The sequence below is a fragment of the Strix uralensis genome, chromosome 20 (assembly GCF_047716275.1).
Source record: "Strix uralensis isolate ZFMK-TIS-50842 chromosome 20, bStrUra1, whole genome shotgun sequence".
In the NCBI taxonomy this organism is placed as follows: domain Eukaryota; kingdom Metazoa; phylum Chordata; class Aves; order Strigiformes; family Strigidae; genus Strix; species Strix uralensis.
In genome coordinates this window covers 8,501,509-8,519,120 of record NC_133991.1, presented here as the reverse complement: position 1 = coordinate 8,519,120, position 17,612 = coordinate 8,501,509, and the positions used below count along the sequence as shown (strand labels likewise).

Sequence of the window (17,612 nt, the reverse complement as noted above, 5' to 3'; positions counted from 1 at the left end):
CTTAAAGATGTCCGTGCTAATCTTTGTTGTTTAATTTTGGAGCAGAATGGGATATTATCAGATGTTTCTTGCAGAGAAACAATTATGCAAAATCATGATTTCGCTTAATCTTTTTGGCTAAATTCTTCAAGCTCAAATAGCTGGTTTGATTTTTTGCTGATGACATTTATGTTGTCTTGCTTATTTTATGAGGAAAAAATGCTTAATGGGAGGGAGGACGTGACTCTTGTTTTCTTCTCTGAAGGGGGGAACCTCTATCATAGACTTTGGCAGTGCCGATCGATTCCTTCCAGAAGATGAAGGAAGGGAATAAGATTTTTATTGAGTTTTTTCAGTGATCAGAATAGCAATGCCAAATGCTGGTGTGATTAAGAATTATTTTTTTTTTTAAATTTTTTTTTATAACAACTAGGATGGGCTCTTAGTGCTTGACGTGAGAAAATATTGGAGGCACAGGAACTGCAGATGCATTCACAATTTGATTTGCGTGGCCCTCGTTCTAGAGCTGTTTCACGCTTGTAAGGCACTTGGTGAAACCAAATCCCTTGTGTTTGGAGAGCAGGATTGTTCTCTGAGATTTACTGTAGGAGTTTAAACTTCTGAAAAATCTGTTTACAATGTGTCTGAACTGGAGGACAGAGGACACAGTAGAGACTGTTATCTGTTTACTGCTCAGATAAGGAGGTGGAATAGATTGCTGGCCTGTTTCTGAACTCTGCTTAATGAATGGTTGCTAGGCAAATTGCATCTCAATCAGCTTAATCCTCAAGATGTCATTTACAGGTCTGCTCTTTGTGAGGGCCAGAACTGTGTGCTTTCAAACTGTACAGGCCAGAAATTGCTAGCAAAGCAGCTTAGAATAGCTTGTTCAAAAATTCAGCGTACATGTGTTGCTGAGCTGCCCAATTTAAAGTGCCTGTTGTCGCAAGGCCGTCATTGCATGGCCGTGCGCTAGATTAGATGCTCGGTGATAGACAGGAGGCAGCAGCAGCATCATTAGCACCGTTTCTGGATCAGCACAGCATACATCATAACGTTTTGGCACTGGATTAACGTGAAAGAAAACGTTTCTAAATGGGGACTGCGCTGCTGACGTGATGAAAGGTATTTCTGTTTTGGCTGAGTTTGCTCAGAGCCCAGTGTGGTTTTGGGGTGTATACATGGGACGTGATTAACTTTGGCAAACAGTTGGGAGTGGGAGGTGGTGTTATCTGGCATGGGGCAGGGAGCTGCGGCTGGCCTTGGTGAGAGATCTGTAATCGGGAGAGGGCACGGGCTGCTCGTGTGAAGGCTTCAACCTGCCTCTGAAACAGTGGACTTTCTCCCGCAGCATCAGGAGAGAGCCAGTTAATTGCATATGCTGGTATGTGTGTTGCCCGCATACATTAGGCTCATGATTTAGTCCAAAGGAAAAAGTTTCCTAACATAGTTAAGCTTTAACAGTCTCTTTGTAAAGAAAGATAACAAGATACTTATTTTTATTGGTTTCCCATGACAGTGATTAATCTTATTGCAGGCAAAGCATTGTTCTTTGCATGGCTACACCTTCGTTTCCTTTGAAACATATCCTGTCCGAGTGCTGCATGTCATGACACCGAACACTGTAAATGCAGACTGGAAAAGACTGGACTTGTTGAATGCTGAAGACATTTTAGAACTGTTTATGGTCACCGTGTGCTGATATGAAATGTCCTTCATGTGACACAGTTATTAAAAGTGCAGGTGAAAGCGTAGCCTGTGAACTTTGCAGTGCTTGCACAGTTTGGGTGTGTGCAGCTTTTGTGTTATTCAAAAATACTGTTAAAACTGCAGGAAAAGATTGTATTAAAACGTTGAGAGCCTCTCCAAATAAAGCATAAATAAAATATTCTACCTTAGTCACCAGCAAAATGACAGTGGTGCTTGCATCTTTACACTGTAGATGGGAAGAGGACTGTTGAACAGAAGACTTTGTGATCAGAGAGTGCTTTTCATGCAAATGAAGATTTTATTACATGCTGCTGAATCAGGGGCTTGTGTAGCGAGAACAGCACAGAAGTGATAAGATCACTTTGTCATAGCTTGAAATTTTGCCCAGCGTGTCTTTCAGATCGCTGAAACGGGCAAGAAGCACTCTTGTTAAGGGCACAGCAGTAACTGATATAATATTTTGGGGGCAGGGCTTTTTCTTCGTGGTATGGTCTGTCTGCAGTGATCTGCCACGTGTCCGCAGCCCTGATTCCAGAGCAATGAGGAACCGCAACGTGTAGGTGACCCTGTGTAGCAGCAAAGTCATAAAAACTCCCGTTCCTGATGGGATCTCTGTTCTGCTCTTGCCCGAGTGGGTGCAGAATCTCCCCTCTGCTGCAAGCTGGGAGCTGTTAGCATTGGGCAGAGCAGAGCTGTCCCTCCTTTTGGCTGGGATCACCTGTGTCGCCTGTTCCTGAGTCGTGCAGGGGCTGTGCACGCAGTTTGGGGCTGTGTTTTGCAGCAGAGGGCACCCATCCAAGACGACTGGCTCTGTTGGTTTTCCTTTTGTATTTGTTAGCTAATATTGTCTTCCCGATGTCCTTCTTTCATGGTTAGAACCGGTTTGGTTTAATGAAGACTGTTGTTGCCAACAAGCGAAAGGATATGTGTAGTGGAGTAGGCATCTAAATCCTCCCCTGCGGATGGGTAGTGTTCAGCATCCCGATGTGACCTTGGTAAAAGTTCTCGGGTGTGTTACTTTCCCTCTTTATTTCTCTCTCTTGCTGTGTAGCAGCTTTCCTTACAGAGAAGCGTCTGAGCTATTGGAAATCTGTCCTCTCTTCTCTTCCTCTTTCCAGAGACATTGTCAGCATAACACCCAAGCTACTTAGATTGACGCCTGAATATTCTGCTTTTGCACAATCAGGAGGCATTCAATGAAGTAGCAAGGTGAGAAGTTTAAGATTTAGGACTGACATTTTTACATGCTTTTCAGTCCATCATTTTGAATAGTCTTGGTGAGGAAGGTCAAAGCTTCCTTCACATGGGCTGCCCCCATATGTGTGTGGTGAGCATCCATCAGAGCGTATAGCACAGGGCAGAAACTTGCTTAACAGCCATCCGATTGCAGCGTGGGGCTGTTCATATTTCACATTCTCATTTGAAGAGTCTAGAAACAAAATCTAACCCTGCGCATTCCTGGAGAGTTTCAGAGCAGCAGGATGGGACCTCTTTCCCGTTTTTTCTCATGCAGATTATGGTAAGGATTATTCAGTGTTTAAAATCTGGTTTATACTGGCTTCTGAATTTCATTTAAAATAAACATCTGGAGAGCTTTTTGATCTCCTGTGCAAGACTGTTATCTGCCTCACTTGTTAAAATGACTTCTGCTTAATTTTTAGTGAAAGGCAAAGACCTAGATCATTTTGGCCCAGAGGCAATCTGAATGGTTCACATTCTGCAGTTAGGCTGTGTGCTTGTGGAAATTTCTATCCAGCAGATATTTAAAACCCTTTCTCCTAGTGAGCGTGGCAGCGATAGGTATCTGTTTCTTCTGTGCTACTCTTTGGGATCTGCAAGGCCACTACCTGTAGTGCAGTTTGTATTTACTGCAAAGCCTCGTTCTCCCGGTGCTGAGCACGTATCGGAGCGGATGCTCTGTTCGAGGAGAATTAAGGTCTTGTCCCTTTGCAGCTTGCAGTACAAAGCCCTCCCCCGGGAGATGGCCACAGTTTGCCGCTATCCCGCAGTTGGATCGGTGGGACAGTGGGAGTATCAGTTATTTATTCAAATAGCCTTTGCATTTGGAGTATGTTTTCTCTGATTTGACAGGAGCTCGCTCCTCTGCTCTTCACTGGAGGCTGAAAATGTGTGTGTGCCTGTGGCGAGAGTGCTGGGTATGTGCTTCCTCTGTCTTTCTGGCTTTGAAATGGGTTCCTGTTGCTCTTTGGCAGACCCTGAAGCAGCGATCTGTGGAAGCAGCGTATTCAGAGCGAGAGTGACTTTACCTCTTTGTTTTCTCTATTTATATATGTCTGTATGGGATCAGCTGGCCCCACATTATGTGTGAAGTAGTTAAATTTTAGCCCGCATCTGTAGGATGTGATTTCTCCCCCTCCCCTCTAGTCGCTTTGATCAAATCAAATAAAAACGCAGCTCTTTCATTTCTAGTTTTGTAGTTTCAAAGACAATCTCTTGACACGCTCTAGCAGTCTGGACCCGAGTCCTTTTTTCCCCTTAGTCCAAAGGCGCACTGTGTCTTGCGCCTTTCTCTGTATCAGCAGTTGCTATCTGCATTGGCTTTTATCTGCATCACGAGACAAATGGAAGAGAGCAAGACACTTCAGGGATGGGAAACAGACTTATATGTGCAATGGAAATATGTAATCAGTCTGCCACATGGAGTACAGACCAGTTTCTATATTGGAAATCCGTAGCCTGTGCTCCCAGAAATGTGAGGTTAGATTTTAGGCTTTGAAGGTTGGTTAATCCCCCCCAGCGGTTAATACCAACATAAAAATTTTCTGTGATGTCAAGCCTTTCCTTCTAAATGCCTTTTTTTTTTTTTGTGCATATGTCAGCTATACAAAGCAACACTCAATTTGAGAAATGAGCATTCAAACACTCCATAAGCACTTTATTTTTGTCTGCTTTGTGAGCAGCTGAACACATGTCCAGGCTGAAATACGCTGAGCTGCTGCTTCCCGGCGAGCGTGCCAGCGCCGCTCGGCACGAGGAGCGGTGAGAAGGCTCCCGGCCGCGCAGGCGTGGGACAATTCGGAACTTTGTCCGGTGTCCTGAAGAGGCACTCCTGACCTCCGTCCTGGAAAAGCACGTCTGCAAATCTCCTGCTCGACTGCATCCCAGGGGAGAGGATCCCAGCTAAGCCGCACGAAATCATACCCAGTTTCTCGGCAAGATGAGCGCTCTGGTCGCTGTCATCCCGATCAAAATCCGAACCGTGTCTGGTGGCATTCGCAATGTCGTGGTACGCATTCCTTTTTCAGAGTAGTAGTGCTTAAAGCGAAGTGTGTTTCTCTCTGCATTAAGGAGTCAGATTCAGCTGTTCAAAGCAAGTTGATAAATTGCTTTTCATTAAGTGTCTGAGCGCCAAGGGGTTCAGTATGTGTTCCAAGGAAAAAATACATTAATTACAGCTTCTGTAGAGCATTTATCAATCACATAGTTATAAACAGTACTAATGCAGTTAATTGAAGGTAGAAAAATTTACCTTTTGAATTTGTTGACTGTAGCAATTCAGTGGTTGGAAAGACAAATTGTCTGGAAATTAAAATCAGGCAATACATCGGGGATTGCCTGAGTAACTGTCTCGAGTATACACCTGATCAGACTCTGGCACAGTGTTCGGAGGGGGGGGTGCACCCTTTTAGTGCAGGATGCACCGAGGAGGTCAGGGCTGCCCCATGGCTGTTATAGCCCAGGTTATCGGGAGCTCAGCATTCGTGTAGACGGGTTTGTGCTGTGTTTGCTGTTGAGGTACGGGTGTGTGGGCTGTGTTAGCAGTGTTTTGTTCTCACCCACGCAGCCAGGTTGTGTTTACCATGCAAAGGGATGTCTCACTGACGGTAGTACGGTTACAACTGCCTCTGTGTCCTGTCCGTATAATTTATTTATTGCCGTGTGTGTTGGGTCTTTTTCTAAAGAAAAAGGCAAGTGCAGAGGAGGAAGGATGCACAAAAGCAAACAGAAATCTCCTGCTCACCTGTAGTCGGTAAAACTTATCATGAAAAAAGAAATCTTTTGTGAATGTAAACTTTGGATAAAGGTGATGTGTTGACGGCTGCTGAAGGAATCAGGTGAGATCGCACTGAAGTGTTTTATCAGGCCTGCAGACAAAAATCTCTGGTGCTTGTGGTGTGCAGAGGTTTTGCAAACATCTTGCACGCTCTTTGTTGTTTTCCCTGTGGCTGTTTTGAACTGCCAGCCATGCAACTGGCCGGATTTCTTGCTTCTCGGGAAAGCAGGGAGAACAGCAGAGACTTTTTCAGTAACTCGCAATTAATGTACTTCTCGTCCTTTCTTCTGTTGAGTTGTTATGAGATGGCCTTTGAGTTTCTTGGAAGACTGATAAGGACACTTGGTCTGTGTCAGGACAAGCCAGCGGGGCACCAGCACCTCGTTCTGAAGGTTGATGGGAAAACACCGTCCCAGTGTCTGGTCCAGCTCTTTGGTATTCACCTGATAGCTTGTATTTTCTGCTGGTGAGTGTTTTGTACTTGTGTTGCAACTTCTGTTTGAGGTTCTTGGAATACTTTTCATCTTCACAGTAGGCTGCACACTATCTCCAGCTACAGAAGAAGGTCTTATCTTGCCCTTACAAATGGTAAAATGTGTATCTATGTGTTCATGGTCCGCTGGGAAGCTCGGGCACTGTGTGCAGTTGGACAGAGATCTCCAATTTTGTATCTTAAATAAAAATCTGCTGTGTATTTCTCTGCTTACTTTGTAAATGGGCTGTTAAAATTTCACCGTAGGTGGGACCTTAATTCAGTATCGAGAGCGCTAAATACTACACCAAGCAACTGTCAGTGTAATTGTACAGGTCAAAATGATACACACGCATAACCAAAGCAAACTGAAATCCACCCCCCCATGAGCCTGCCCGCCTGTGTTCACACACCACTGGCACACCTGGTCCACAAGTGAGTCACGCTTTATTTTTTTTTCTTAATATGCAAGTTCAGTTTTTTGTTTTGTATGAAGTCTAATTCATTCTGCCTCATCTTATTTGCAAATATTTCTCATTTTCAAGTGAATCTATTTTTAAAACAGGAATCGAAGCATATTTTTTCAATATCTAACAAATGTCGGGATTGTTGTTTGTGTGTTGCATGGAGGTAAAATTTGTTCAAATTTAGCTCAGAAAAAATGTTCTTTTTAAATAATCAGCTTGTAATAAACAGGGCAAGATAGCTACTTCCCTACTCGGGGAACTGTCATAATCTGTAACTTCTAACGATATTTTAGAAGGAAAAACTGTCATCCTTCTGTCATGTGCAGCCACAAGGATTTCTGTAAGTCATGATTAAGACTTTAATTCTGGGCTTTTATATAGTAAGTGTGGAATGAGAGAAGATAATGATAATGGTGATCTGTGCGAAGCAGCCACGGGAGAGGGAACTATTTCATGTTTCCCCTTCACCAAGGCAGCTGTTTGCTGTACTTAAGAAAAGCTTCCTTTTCAGATCTGGGAAGACAAAGTCAAGAGGGAGGAATTCTGGCCGAGAGTGGCATGAGGAAGCTCACAGCTCTCGCATGTCCTTTGTGGTAAAGTAAAGCCCAGAATTACAACCTTGCGCCTCTTCCAGACGCAGGACACGTAGGAAGGCTGCACATAACACCGATGCAGTGCACATTCTTGCTGATGATGTTGAGGTTATAACTGCAGGCTCTCCGCTATGGGAAAGGAGTCAATGTGTATTTTGGTTTCTTATCACTCGAAGGCAGAAGGAAGTTGCTTACGAGGATGGAGAATGTCTGTTGGTGGGAATGTGTGGTGCCTCCACTGGGGTATGTGTTAGCAGCATCCTGTAGTTTGGTAGTTGCTGGGCTGATTTGGGTTTGCTTTGGGTGGGAGTCATCTCAGCTAACCCGAATACCGTCATGTTCATGTGAAAACATGCACACTCGTACCTGTAAGTCTGTTCCGTGTTTTATAGTGGCTGCTGTGATATTATAGATGCTGCTCGAGCATGTAGGAAGAAAGTGGGTTTAGTTTGCCCCGAGGATAGTGGATGCTTTGGAGGAAGGAATGTTTGTTTGCACCTCTTGGTATCTTGTTGAAGAAAATGTTATCTTCTGTGAATGTTACAATGGCAGGTAGGGAGTCTGTTTTGCATTTTGAAAATACAAATGTAAGCCTAATATCCTGGGCAAGATATGATTTTCACGACAACGCTGTATTTACCTTACCTCTTCTCTTAGCTGCTGCAGTTCAACTGTAGCATCCTTTTCTCCCTCTCCTAAATGACCATGCAGATTTATGGACTGTGAAACATAACTAAGATACATCCCAGGCTGTTTCTTTATCCCTGTTTCCCACCAATAGAGCATTAAAAACTTGGGAGTTGGAAGTTACCATATAAAAGGAGAAAGAAAATTAATTAAAGGTCAGAGTGCTTTAGTGTAGTGAAAATTCAGAGGAGGCAGATACAAAGTTATTCAAATGGCTTTTTTGACTTCAGGCAGGTTGATTTTCCTATTTCTTGCATATGTTCCCATGGTAAAAGCAGTATCTCATCTGTCTCATAACTGACCACTAGCATATGTGTTTCAAGCACAGCCAGAAATACTCCTTTGAAGCTTTGGCCAGGCCATACAATCGTCCCGACTTGTCTTTTCTACATCTTTCCTTCGCCTTAGAAGTGGCCTGCAACACCTGGCAAGCCCTACTTAACGCCTGTGTTGTCTGTCAGCTCCTGCCACATTGCTGAATACGGAGTTAAATCTAAAAATAGGCTTAAAAAGAGGTGAGGGCTTTGAGCAAAGTAAAATAAGCCACTGATTTGGGTCATGAAAGGGAATTGATGTCACTGGTTCTCTGTTGCAGCTTTTTCTTGAGCTAAGAAGTTCTGTTCTGAGCTGTGAAAATGCGGAGGAGAGGTAGTGAGCAAATGGTGCTCAGGAGAGGGAAGGGTGGTCTCCTTCCAGTTACCCCGGGAGACTGCCAGGACCATGACCTTGTAAGCCTGACGTGAGAAGGTCAAGGTGGTATTGAATGCTCTGCAGTTTCATTTATCTTCACGGTCTTCTTCAGTGGTAGAAAACTGTCACCCACTGCTGTCCTTTTAACAAGGAGCAACCACTGCATCGGGTGACTAAATCCTTCATCCAAAATTACATCAGGCACCTGTGGTGAGCCGGATACTTCCCTTGATCTCTTCTGTCATAGGCTAGCCCATAATCAGGACACCAGTCTTCTAACATAAATCTGGTCAAAAAACCTTAAGCCACTGTAAAAGGAGTTGTGTGCAATTTTTGCCCGTTTCAGAGTGGTTATGTGGCTTCAATAATGTTTGTTAAGTGCTTTGATATGCTTTGGTGAAGGGCAGAGTGTTAATAATTAAAATTGGAAGGAAGTTCTAAAGTAGTATGGGGGATGAGGACCGCTTTCAGGTCTGTTAGTTAACAAAAAGGCAAAATATAAATTGACGAATCAGCAGGAATTTAGTTTTAACACTCCCTTCCCCCAGCCACCTGCATGGGCTGAGCACAAAAAGCAGCTAATTGTCTGCTCCGCTGCGGAGATGAAAGAAGCTGGTCCTACAACAGGAAAGGCTATTGAACTGCATGAAGGTGGTAAATTATCAGCACTGAAAACCTTTTGAGTTGGTATCTTTATGTGCTCAAAAAGTACATTATTTGTACTGCTATTTACAGCGTTCGGGGGCTGATGAAACCAGCATCTCGTGACGTGAATCTTATGTTTCAGTCCATGTAATTAAGAGGTCAGTAAAACTGAAACTTGCTTTTGAAACTCTACGCCTTCACCGTGTTTGGGTATTGTTGAAGGGTGTGTTTGGTGAGGACGGGCCCTCTTAATGGCTTTATTTTGGCCTAGCTAACGAGCTCTTTGCAGAATTGCTCTGTGATTTGCAGTGGGCAGACTGTAAAAGCGGCCTCATGTTTGTCCATTTTACTGCTAGCAGTTTCATTTGCAAAGTGCAGGCAGGAGCAGGCTTCTTGCCAGCAACAGCTTCATTCAGATTAGGGCTTTAGTTCAATTATGTCCAATTAACTTTTATTGCAGATAGCAGTGATAATTACTTGCAAGTCAATTTTTTGGCTGTGGTTATCCCAAGGCTAAAGTCTGAGCTTGATGGATTTTAATAACTGAAGTGACGTATAGCTTTTCCTCTTTTTTTCTTCTTTAGGCCTCAATTAGATGAAAGGTCAGAAGCTATGTAAAAATCCATCTTACAATTAAAGCCAACTGTTCTACTCTTCAGCAGATGCGTAGTCCTGTGTTTTAAAATAATCTCTTGGGACCGACCTAAAAAAAGGCTTTTTAAACTCTAAGATCATAACCTTGAGCTTGCTGCTGCTTTATCCGAAGAGTGAATTTGATGGAGCTGATGTCACACGTGGCAGTAGCTGCCCGCCTGGAGCCGAGAGCCACCGCCTTGGCTTTTTTTACTACACTATATCCTGTTCAAAATTGCTCACCTAGAAGCCTTTAGTGGTAGCCCTTGGGTGTGAGGAGTGTGATATGAACAATATTTCCATTTAAGTGCTGTTACCCCAAAGCTGCTTCATTTTCTTCCTTGTTGAGCGTTGCCATCCCAGCTCGGGGAGAGGAACAGAGCTGGGCTACAGCAGGTGCCTCCCTTCTCCCGAAGCGCCCCACGTACATTTAAATTCTCTCTGCCTTCACCTCGAAACTATTTCATTTTGTTGCCTGAGTAACGTTATAAATGGAGGTCAGCCTAAAAGGTGAAATGGTTTACAAGCAAAATCATAGTTAATTAAACTGCAAGAAGCAAAAATTGATTTTGATCGAAACTGTTGCAGGGTGCTGCAGAGGGCCCACCTGAATGCAGAAAGCCAAGAGGTCCTGTGCTGGCAGATGCTGACAGTGCATTCCGCTTGTTACAAAAGACGACTTTCTATTGTTCAGTCTTCCTATTTATTTATCCCCAAGTGCACTCGATGCTATTGTGATTTATTGCCATTTCAAAAGACTACCTCTCTGTGCATTATTTTGCAGTTTTCCATTTATAAAACATTAAGAGGATGTGATACCGGCCGGCGATGAATACAGTGCTAGTTTGGTAATTTTGTTCCAGGAAACGGTAAGATTTATCTCTGGCTCTTCAGCAGTCCCGGGAAAGGGCCATTCTGGTAGGTGCCCAAGAATAAAGGGGAGTTTTAGGGCTGGAGAAAGGCAGGAAGCCTGCAGGATCAGTCTAGACACTGCAAGGCATGGCTGAGTGGAAGGAATCATATTGAATGCTAAGGGGGGGGGTGGGGGGGTGGTGTCCAGTGTCTGCAGTTGACACAAACATATTTTTGAAACCCTTAGACTTTAGGTTACTTTGGGAGAGGGAAAAGGAATGAGTCTCATTTGGACTTGAGCAGCCTGCCAGGGGGTAAATGAGACACTGAGTTTCCCTTGGAGCATGAAAATTGGCCTGGATTCAATTATGTTTCCTGGCAAGCTCTTACAGACATTTGTACCAAAGAAACTTCACAACTCGAGTTAGTTTTTGTTTTTGTTTGCAGCACTTATATATGCTGAATTTGGAATGTGCCGCGTGCGCTTTGGGGTTGCCGTAAATCCCACCAGAGGTTATGGAATTTCATGGGGCTACCTTGTGAATAACGAGGAGAAGCGAAGCGTATCAGCCCGCCACAAGCGCTTAACAACCCTCGCACAGTTTACGGGACCCCAGGGTGCTGGAAACTTGGAATAGTTTGGAGCTTTTCTTTTGTATGTGGGTGGATGCTCCTGCTTCCTCCTGGCCCCAGGCTTTGTGAACAAGCCCGCAGTTAATCGTGGAATTTCAGACATGCGTGTTTACTTTCAGGAACCTAACTTTAGACATCACCAGCTTGCTTTCGTCTAAACCAGCTCAGTTTCCCTATTTCTCTGGCCAGGGATGGTTTGTGAGGAGTGTTTCCTTTGTGTGCTTACCCTGTAAGGCCTCTTGGGAAGCTTCAGAGACTGGCGTATTTAAAAACTTGGCAATAACTCTGCATATGTGGTCTGTTTAGATAAAGCTGTGTTAGAGTATTAGAAATTTCCTAGTAGTACCAAGTTGCTTTACACCTAGGTTTTACTCTAGCTTGTAAAAGTACCCCCTGGCCTGAAGGAGCACTGGGTCTGGCAGAGGCAATACTAAGCTTTGAGTATCAGCCAGAAAATAGTATGTCTTTTTTAGTCCAGAAAGGCAATACCATGGTAGGTTTTACTGGAACTGATTCTTAGCTCTACAGGGAGGGCGTCCCTGGGCAGTGCGTGGAGGTGACTTCTTCCGTCCTACCCAGTGAGCCCTGGGGGTGACAGGGCTTGGTCCAAAAATCCGTGCGGGGAACATTGTGCTGCCTGGACCAAAAAACACCCTGATGTGCAGGTAAGTCTGAACGTGACAGTCATTGTGGGGATGTGACAATTACCCCCAAAGCCCAAGCACTGCAAATCCCTCTTAAGCTTGACGTGCTTTGATTTAATTATTAATAAATCTTAAGAGAAAAAAAAAAATCTGTTCATGTGTCTAAACCTGCTAACTATTTCATAGAGCGTTCTGCAGTACGTGTGCTGTTAAGATTATATCCTGCAGCCAGATTAGATTAAAATCACTTCAAAGAGGTGAATTTATTTATTTATTCCAATCTAATGATTGTTTTCATCTAGAAATGTACTTTATCTTTTTATATATATTTTCAAGACAGAGCTTGTTACACTGTTTGGCAGTATACAGAATCAGTTTAAAATACAATTGAAAAACTTTAAAGGTGAGGGTTTTACAGCCGCCCTCCATTGCTGGGTGCCAAACCTACTGGTCAGCTTGCCCTCCAGTTTGCAGCTGACTGGTTTAGATGGCAGTGTCACTGAGTCTGGTGTGAGGAACTGAAGGAGTTAATGCCTCAGACATTCATCGAACTGTTTGCTGCACTTTGTGTAAGCCTGATACTTCGTATAAGCGATGCAGGCCTTGCTAGCGACTATGCCCTTGAAGAAGAGCTAAAAGACTAATAAGAGGGGAACATCTGCCCCAGAAGGAGCCAAAGGCTGGATGGTTGCCTGAGAAGCATGAAGTCAGCGAAAACCAGGAGTAACTGGGGGAAAGGTAAAGGTAGCAGCGGGAGATTGCAACCACCGACTCAATTGGACAGAAGGGTTAATGCACCCCATTCCCCCCTCAACGTGTGTACAGAACCCATGCTTCACCTTTCCTCGTCTCTCATGCTAATTGTTCATGGAAAACCCACCTCTCCTCATCTACTATGCAAATCAGCCAATAAGATGAACTTAAAAGGTGACAGAAAATGTTGCTGGGTGTGCACCCCACCACCCAAGATTACCAGACCCAAGACAACACTGGAACCTGGGGTGGTGATCCGGATTCTTTGACTCTCTCCTCCTCCTCTCCTCCTCTCCTCTTCCTCCTCCTCCTCTCCCCTTCACATTTATCAATAACAGGCCACATCGCTTACTATCCTTTTCCAAGTTTGTTTCCACTGCAAGTAAAACATTTTAACCAGTTGTTTGGTGTCGTTTCACCTTAATTTAACCTGAGGGAATCACAAAACCTTTATGACTCCCTGGGCTCCCAGTCCGGGTCATAACATCTGGTGCAAGTGCAAAAGCCCCCTCGGTTCCTGGTTCACTGTGTCCATTCCAGTTCCCCCAGTAACACACCGCCCATCCTTGGAGGGGCTGGGGCAGCTGCCCTGGGGGAAGCTTTGCAGGTGATGGTGCCCACACAAGTTGCCGCCATGGAGCCAAGTCTGCTAGCGAGAAGTCTTGACGTGCCAAGTTCAGCTTATCTCCTCTTCTGGACTAATTAGAAGTAATAAAGCCAAGTGCAGGAGGGGATGATGGGTCCAGCTGCCTTTGTGTCAGGACCCTGCACTGCCGAGCTGGGACTGTACGTAACAATGGTGTGAGACAGCCATGAATGTTCACCCCAACCCCAAATACAGTCCATGTGGGGATTTCAGTTCGTTTTAGAGCTGGGTGGTGTGTTGGAGTTGTCTGCGCTAGCTCCTGCTGAAGAGGAGTCAGGTCAGAAAGTAGTAGTCAGGTGCTGAGTATCTCAAAGGGAATAAATGTTAATTAACGTCTAACAAAAAAAAAAAACAGGCTTGTTTGTAAAGCTATTTCAAATGCATTTGTTTTTAAATACTGAGATCTTGTTTTTGAGAGACTATATTAATTTCATGGAGAACAAAAATTGGAGCAGGATTTTAATTATAATATGGAATTCAGCGATGGAGTTATGGTCAGCACTTCTGTAAGTCTGCATTTCTTTTTTTAATGCTCAGCAGTGACCTAGATGGCATCAATTTGGTTATTGCAAATCAAGCTAAAAGAATGATTTTATGCTTCTACTTAAAATTATTTTTGTAAGTCCAGTATTTCCTTTAAAATGATTATTGCCACCCCAATCTTTTATGAACCTTTGGCATTGCCTAAAATGATTATCCGCCTGTGGGAACGACTTGCCTTTATAGCCCTCTCTAAAACATTACTCTCTGTATTGGAGCTAAAGCTTCTGTAAATACGTGTTTTGACCTTCAAGGAAATACTGCTGTCTTATCGCAGAAGCCTGGCTCTTCTGCGTTGAATTCTGTGACCGCTCTTAATCACTTGTTCTCTCCTTAATGTGCCATTATCCTGTTTATTGCTGTGTGCGTGGCGCTGAGCGTCTCTGTGGCACTTCAGCAAGAGGCTTACTCAAAGAGTCACAGTGTTCGGGCTATAATGAGCATTAATGATGGAGCAGGTGAGCAAACCCTCCGCATATCTTGCCTGTCAGAAATGCTACTTGTTCAGTCAAGGAGCGCGTTGAGTGCTGCGCTGCAGAGCGCTTTTCTCTCTTTCGGGGCTGCACAGAAACTTGCCACCGATTAAGTAATGTTTTAGACACCGAGCTCCGTGGGCCGTGCAGACATGGGAAGTAATCCTGGGCTGGCGTCAGACGTTACTGGAGTAAAAGGTAGATGCTTAGGTTAATGTGGGAATGGTGTGATCTGATGGTTTTCTGACTACAGTGAAGGCTCTTCGTTTTGTTTGTCTGCTTTTCACTGAGAAATAGGTCTTGTTTTTGCCAGTCTTCTGAAATTGATGAAATGAGGAAAAAAAGGAAAATACAATTATTATTTTTTCTTGCTGACTGTGAGTGTTTCCGTTGCTTACTCGGGTAAAGCTCTTGGCAACTCACAGTGATTTTGCCTTCTGATTCAAAGGAGCTGAATTCTTGTCTTGTCTCTTTGGGCTTGCTGGGCATGATTGGGGTCAAGCAACTGCTGCCCACAGGGTGTTTGCAGAGTTTCACTGAACATTGCATGCTTATAGTCATGAATGAATCTCATCTATAAAGGTCAAGCAACGTTTCAGTTCCTAAAGCAATTTCTTTTAAGTTGTGGGTGTGACAGATCTTCAGTCATCATTTGTGAACACCTTCTGAAAGACTCCAAGAACTCCACCTCTTACAGAGGGTGAGAAGAAAAATCGGGGTTTAGATTTATTTTACAAGGTTTTACAACTACAAATCTTGGACTTTTGGTAGTGCAGATCGTTCCTATCTCCTAGGGATGAAATGAAGAATGATTTAGACTTACTCTGTTGGTGATTGCCCTGCAGCTTGGTGAGGTTGTGTGTTTGTTTCTCACAGCACTGAGTCACGGTTACTCTGAGTGGGTAGGGTGAACGGGCAGTAGCGTGGAGCTGTCAAGCTGACATTCGGTGCCCAAAACTTATTTTTGTTAGTCACAGTGGCACCCAACGGGCTCGCTCAGCAACACTCGGTCAGCTTTTGAGAGCATTTGCACGGTGAAGATGCAGAAGTTTTCATGAATTAGTATTTGTATGAGATTTCTTGGCTGTTGGTTTAATCAGCCTTTGCATGTTAAACCGAGGAGACACATATAAACATGGAGCTAATGAATTCTACACAGTGAGTAATTGCTCTACTACAGGAAAGCTTTAAGTCCATGCTGTTTGCTGTGTTGGTGCAAGTATTCTTTGGGCCGCCTGACTTGTGACAGTGGTCTGAGGTGAGGTTTCAAATTAAAGTCTTTCAAACGTTACTGAAGAGAAATTGGCTTTTGGAGCTTTCTGGACCATGAAGGTGGTGGTGCTATCCAGGAGGCAGCGCTGACGTTGCCACGTTGGGTGTCATCCAGAGGTTTCATTCACATGGCTTGTGCAGTCCTCAGCAGTATGACTCTTTCAGAAGTGGCCTCTGCAGGGTTTCTGCAGCCGTGGCTTCTCGTGTCGGTCCTGAGCTTTCTGCTTCGCCTCTTCTGATCTTCATATGCCTCCCCAGTTGTTTTAATTGGGGTTTGTGAAACAATGACTGAAATTAAATCAGCCTATAACTTTTGAAGCCTTTGAAGCCTTCTTTCCATGTTTTGGGGGTCGTATAACAAGCCCCAAAGCCTTTCTAGCTGTCCCCTAGATGTTTTGGCAAAAGCACTCCCTGTATAGTGATACTGATGCTTGTTGAGATCTGGGCAAAGAGAAGTCAACTGATTCCTCCCACTTGGCTCAGCCATCCTGTTACCCAGAGCTTTCTGAAGTGCTCATGGCTGGCTGTGGCTTGCCCCAGTAGCTGTGGCAGGGGTGATTTGATCAGGGGCTTGGACCAGGTGACCTCGAGAGACCTTGTTCCAGCTTAAAATTTCTCTCTGTAGTTCTAATAACATTGGGAGACTTTAAACCTGAGTTAGCTTTGTTGCTGGGAACACCCCCTCTGTACGCCGATGATGGGATTTGAGGGTAGCTGTGCAGTGTTTGTATTTAAAGAGCTTTAGCGCTCTGTGCATTCACTTTGAGGTTTGATTTCCTAATGCTGAACCTCTGCAGCAGAGGATGGCGGCACCTCTGCAGCTCCTTTGTGCAGAAGGCACGTCTTGCCGTTTGTCTAACCCAGAGCCGCGCAGGTTAGCGAGTCTCCTATGAAATGAGGGAAGTTGTAGCCATTCATCTTTCAGCCTAATGGACCACAGAAATTACAAGCTGTAGCATGCAGCTTAATCTTGCCACAAGGCAGAGTGCTGCATACTTTGCCTTCAATTTATGCATGCCGTGCCTTTTTATTAAATGTAAAAGAGCAGTTGACAGGATTTCTCCAGAGGACTTGCTTTGGCTATACCTGGTAGATAGCCAGCGCATTTCAATATATAGTAAAATGAATGATGGTGGTTTCTTTACCATTCATAACAACCACCTTTGAAATTTGAGGACAGAGTTATGGATTATCCTCTGTGTGTCGAGCATCAGAGGAGAGCGAGACGGCTATTTTAGTTTTAACCCTGCAGATGACCCACTTCTTGAAGTATTTCCGTTGCCGTTCTGAGATGCAGTAAGGGCTGGAGCAGCAGCTGTGCATCTGTGCTTGGTCAGGCCTTCGCCCAGGGATGGCTCTTTGCCGCTTTCTTTTCTCTGTTCCTCCTTGTATTATAACTTTGAATTGTCTCTCTGTTGTTGCAGTGTGCAGAGGAGTGAATGCCCCATGTTGTGTTAGTGCCTGTCTGCCATGCTGGCCTGTCTGCCAGGACCAGGTGACCTCTCCTTTCAGCTTCTTTCTTACACGCAGATGAACACTGGACTTCAGAAATGTGAGTGACGTTTTGTCTGCAGGATGTGGTTAACTGTTAAATCTGGCTCTGGTACAGCTGTGACATAAACATTTAGGATACAGTGGAAAAACTATTTAATGTTAGAGTCTTTCTTTTGTTATGCCTTCAAGGCATCCATCAGTAATGGCTCTGGGAAATCGCTGTGGAGGTTCACGTGTGTGCAGCAAGCTCTCCTCCATTCCTGGCTTTATAAAGGTTAATTTTAACCACAGCAAGATTAAATGCAAGTGAGGTTTCTGTGAGATTCGTGCCTCTTTGCTGAAAACATTTTGTCCTAAAAGTGTGCCAGCTGACTTGCTTCTTAACACCACTTTTTCCTGACTCTCTTTCACTTC

At 44.2% G+C, this 17,612-nt stretch overlaps 1 protein-coding gene across 14 annotated transcripts in view; it reads left to right on the top strand.

The window, feature by feature from the left end:
* FAM222B (family with sequence similarity 222 member B) overlaps positions 1 to 17,612 on the top strand; it is a 40,846-nt gene that overhangs the window by 10,618 nt on the left and 12,616 nt on the right. For 2 of the 14 annotated variants that reach the window (XR_012631640.1, XR_012631639.1), the window contains exon 1: positions 10,949 to 17,256. The exons of 2 other annotated variants lie outside the window; for them this stretch is intronic. Coding sequence is in view for 7 of the 12 variants with exons in the window: in XM_074890048.1 (XP_074746149.1) it covers positions 17,175 to 17,256 (82 nt within the window). In the remaining 5 variants the exon portion in view is untranslated. Of the gene's footprint in view, positions 1 to 40; positions 1,105 to 1,516; positions 1,878 to 4,610; positions 4,937 to 5,612; positions 6,171 to 6,443; positions 6,612 to 7,154; positions 7,237 to 10,948; positions 17,257 to 17,612 lie in introns of those variants that run through there. 10 more of the 14 variants (XM_074890048.1, XM_074890050.1, XM_074890049.1 and 7 more) reach the window with 10 other exon arrangements.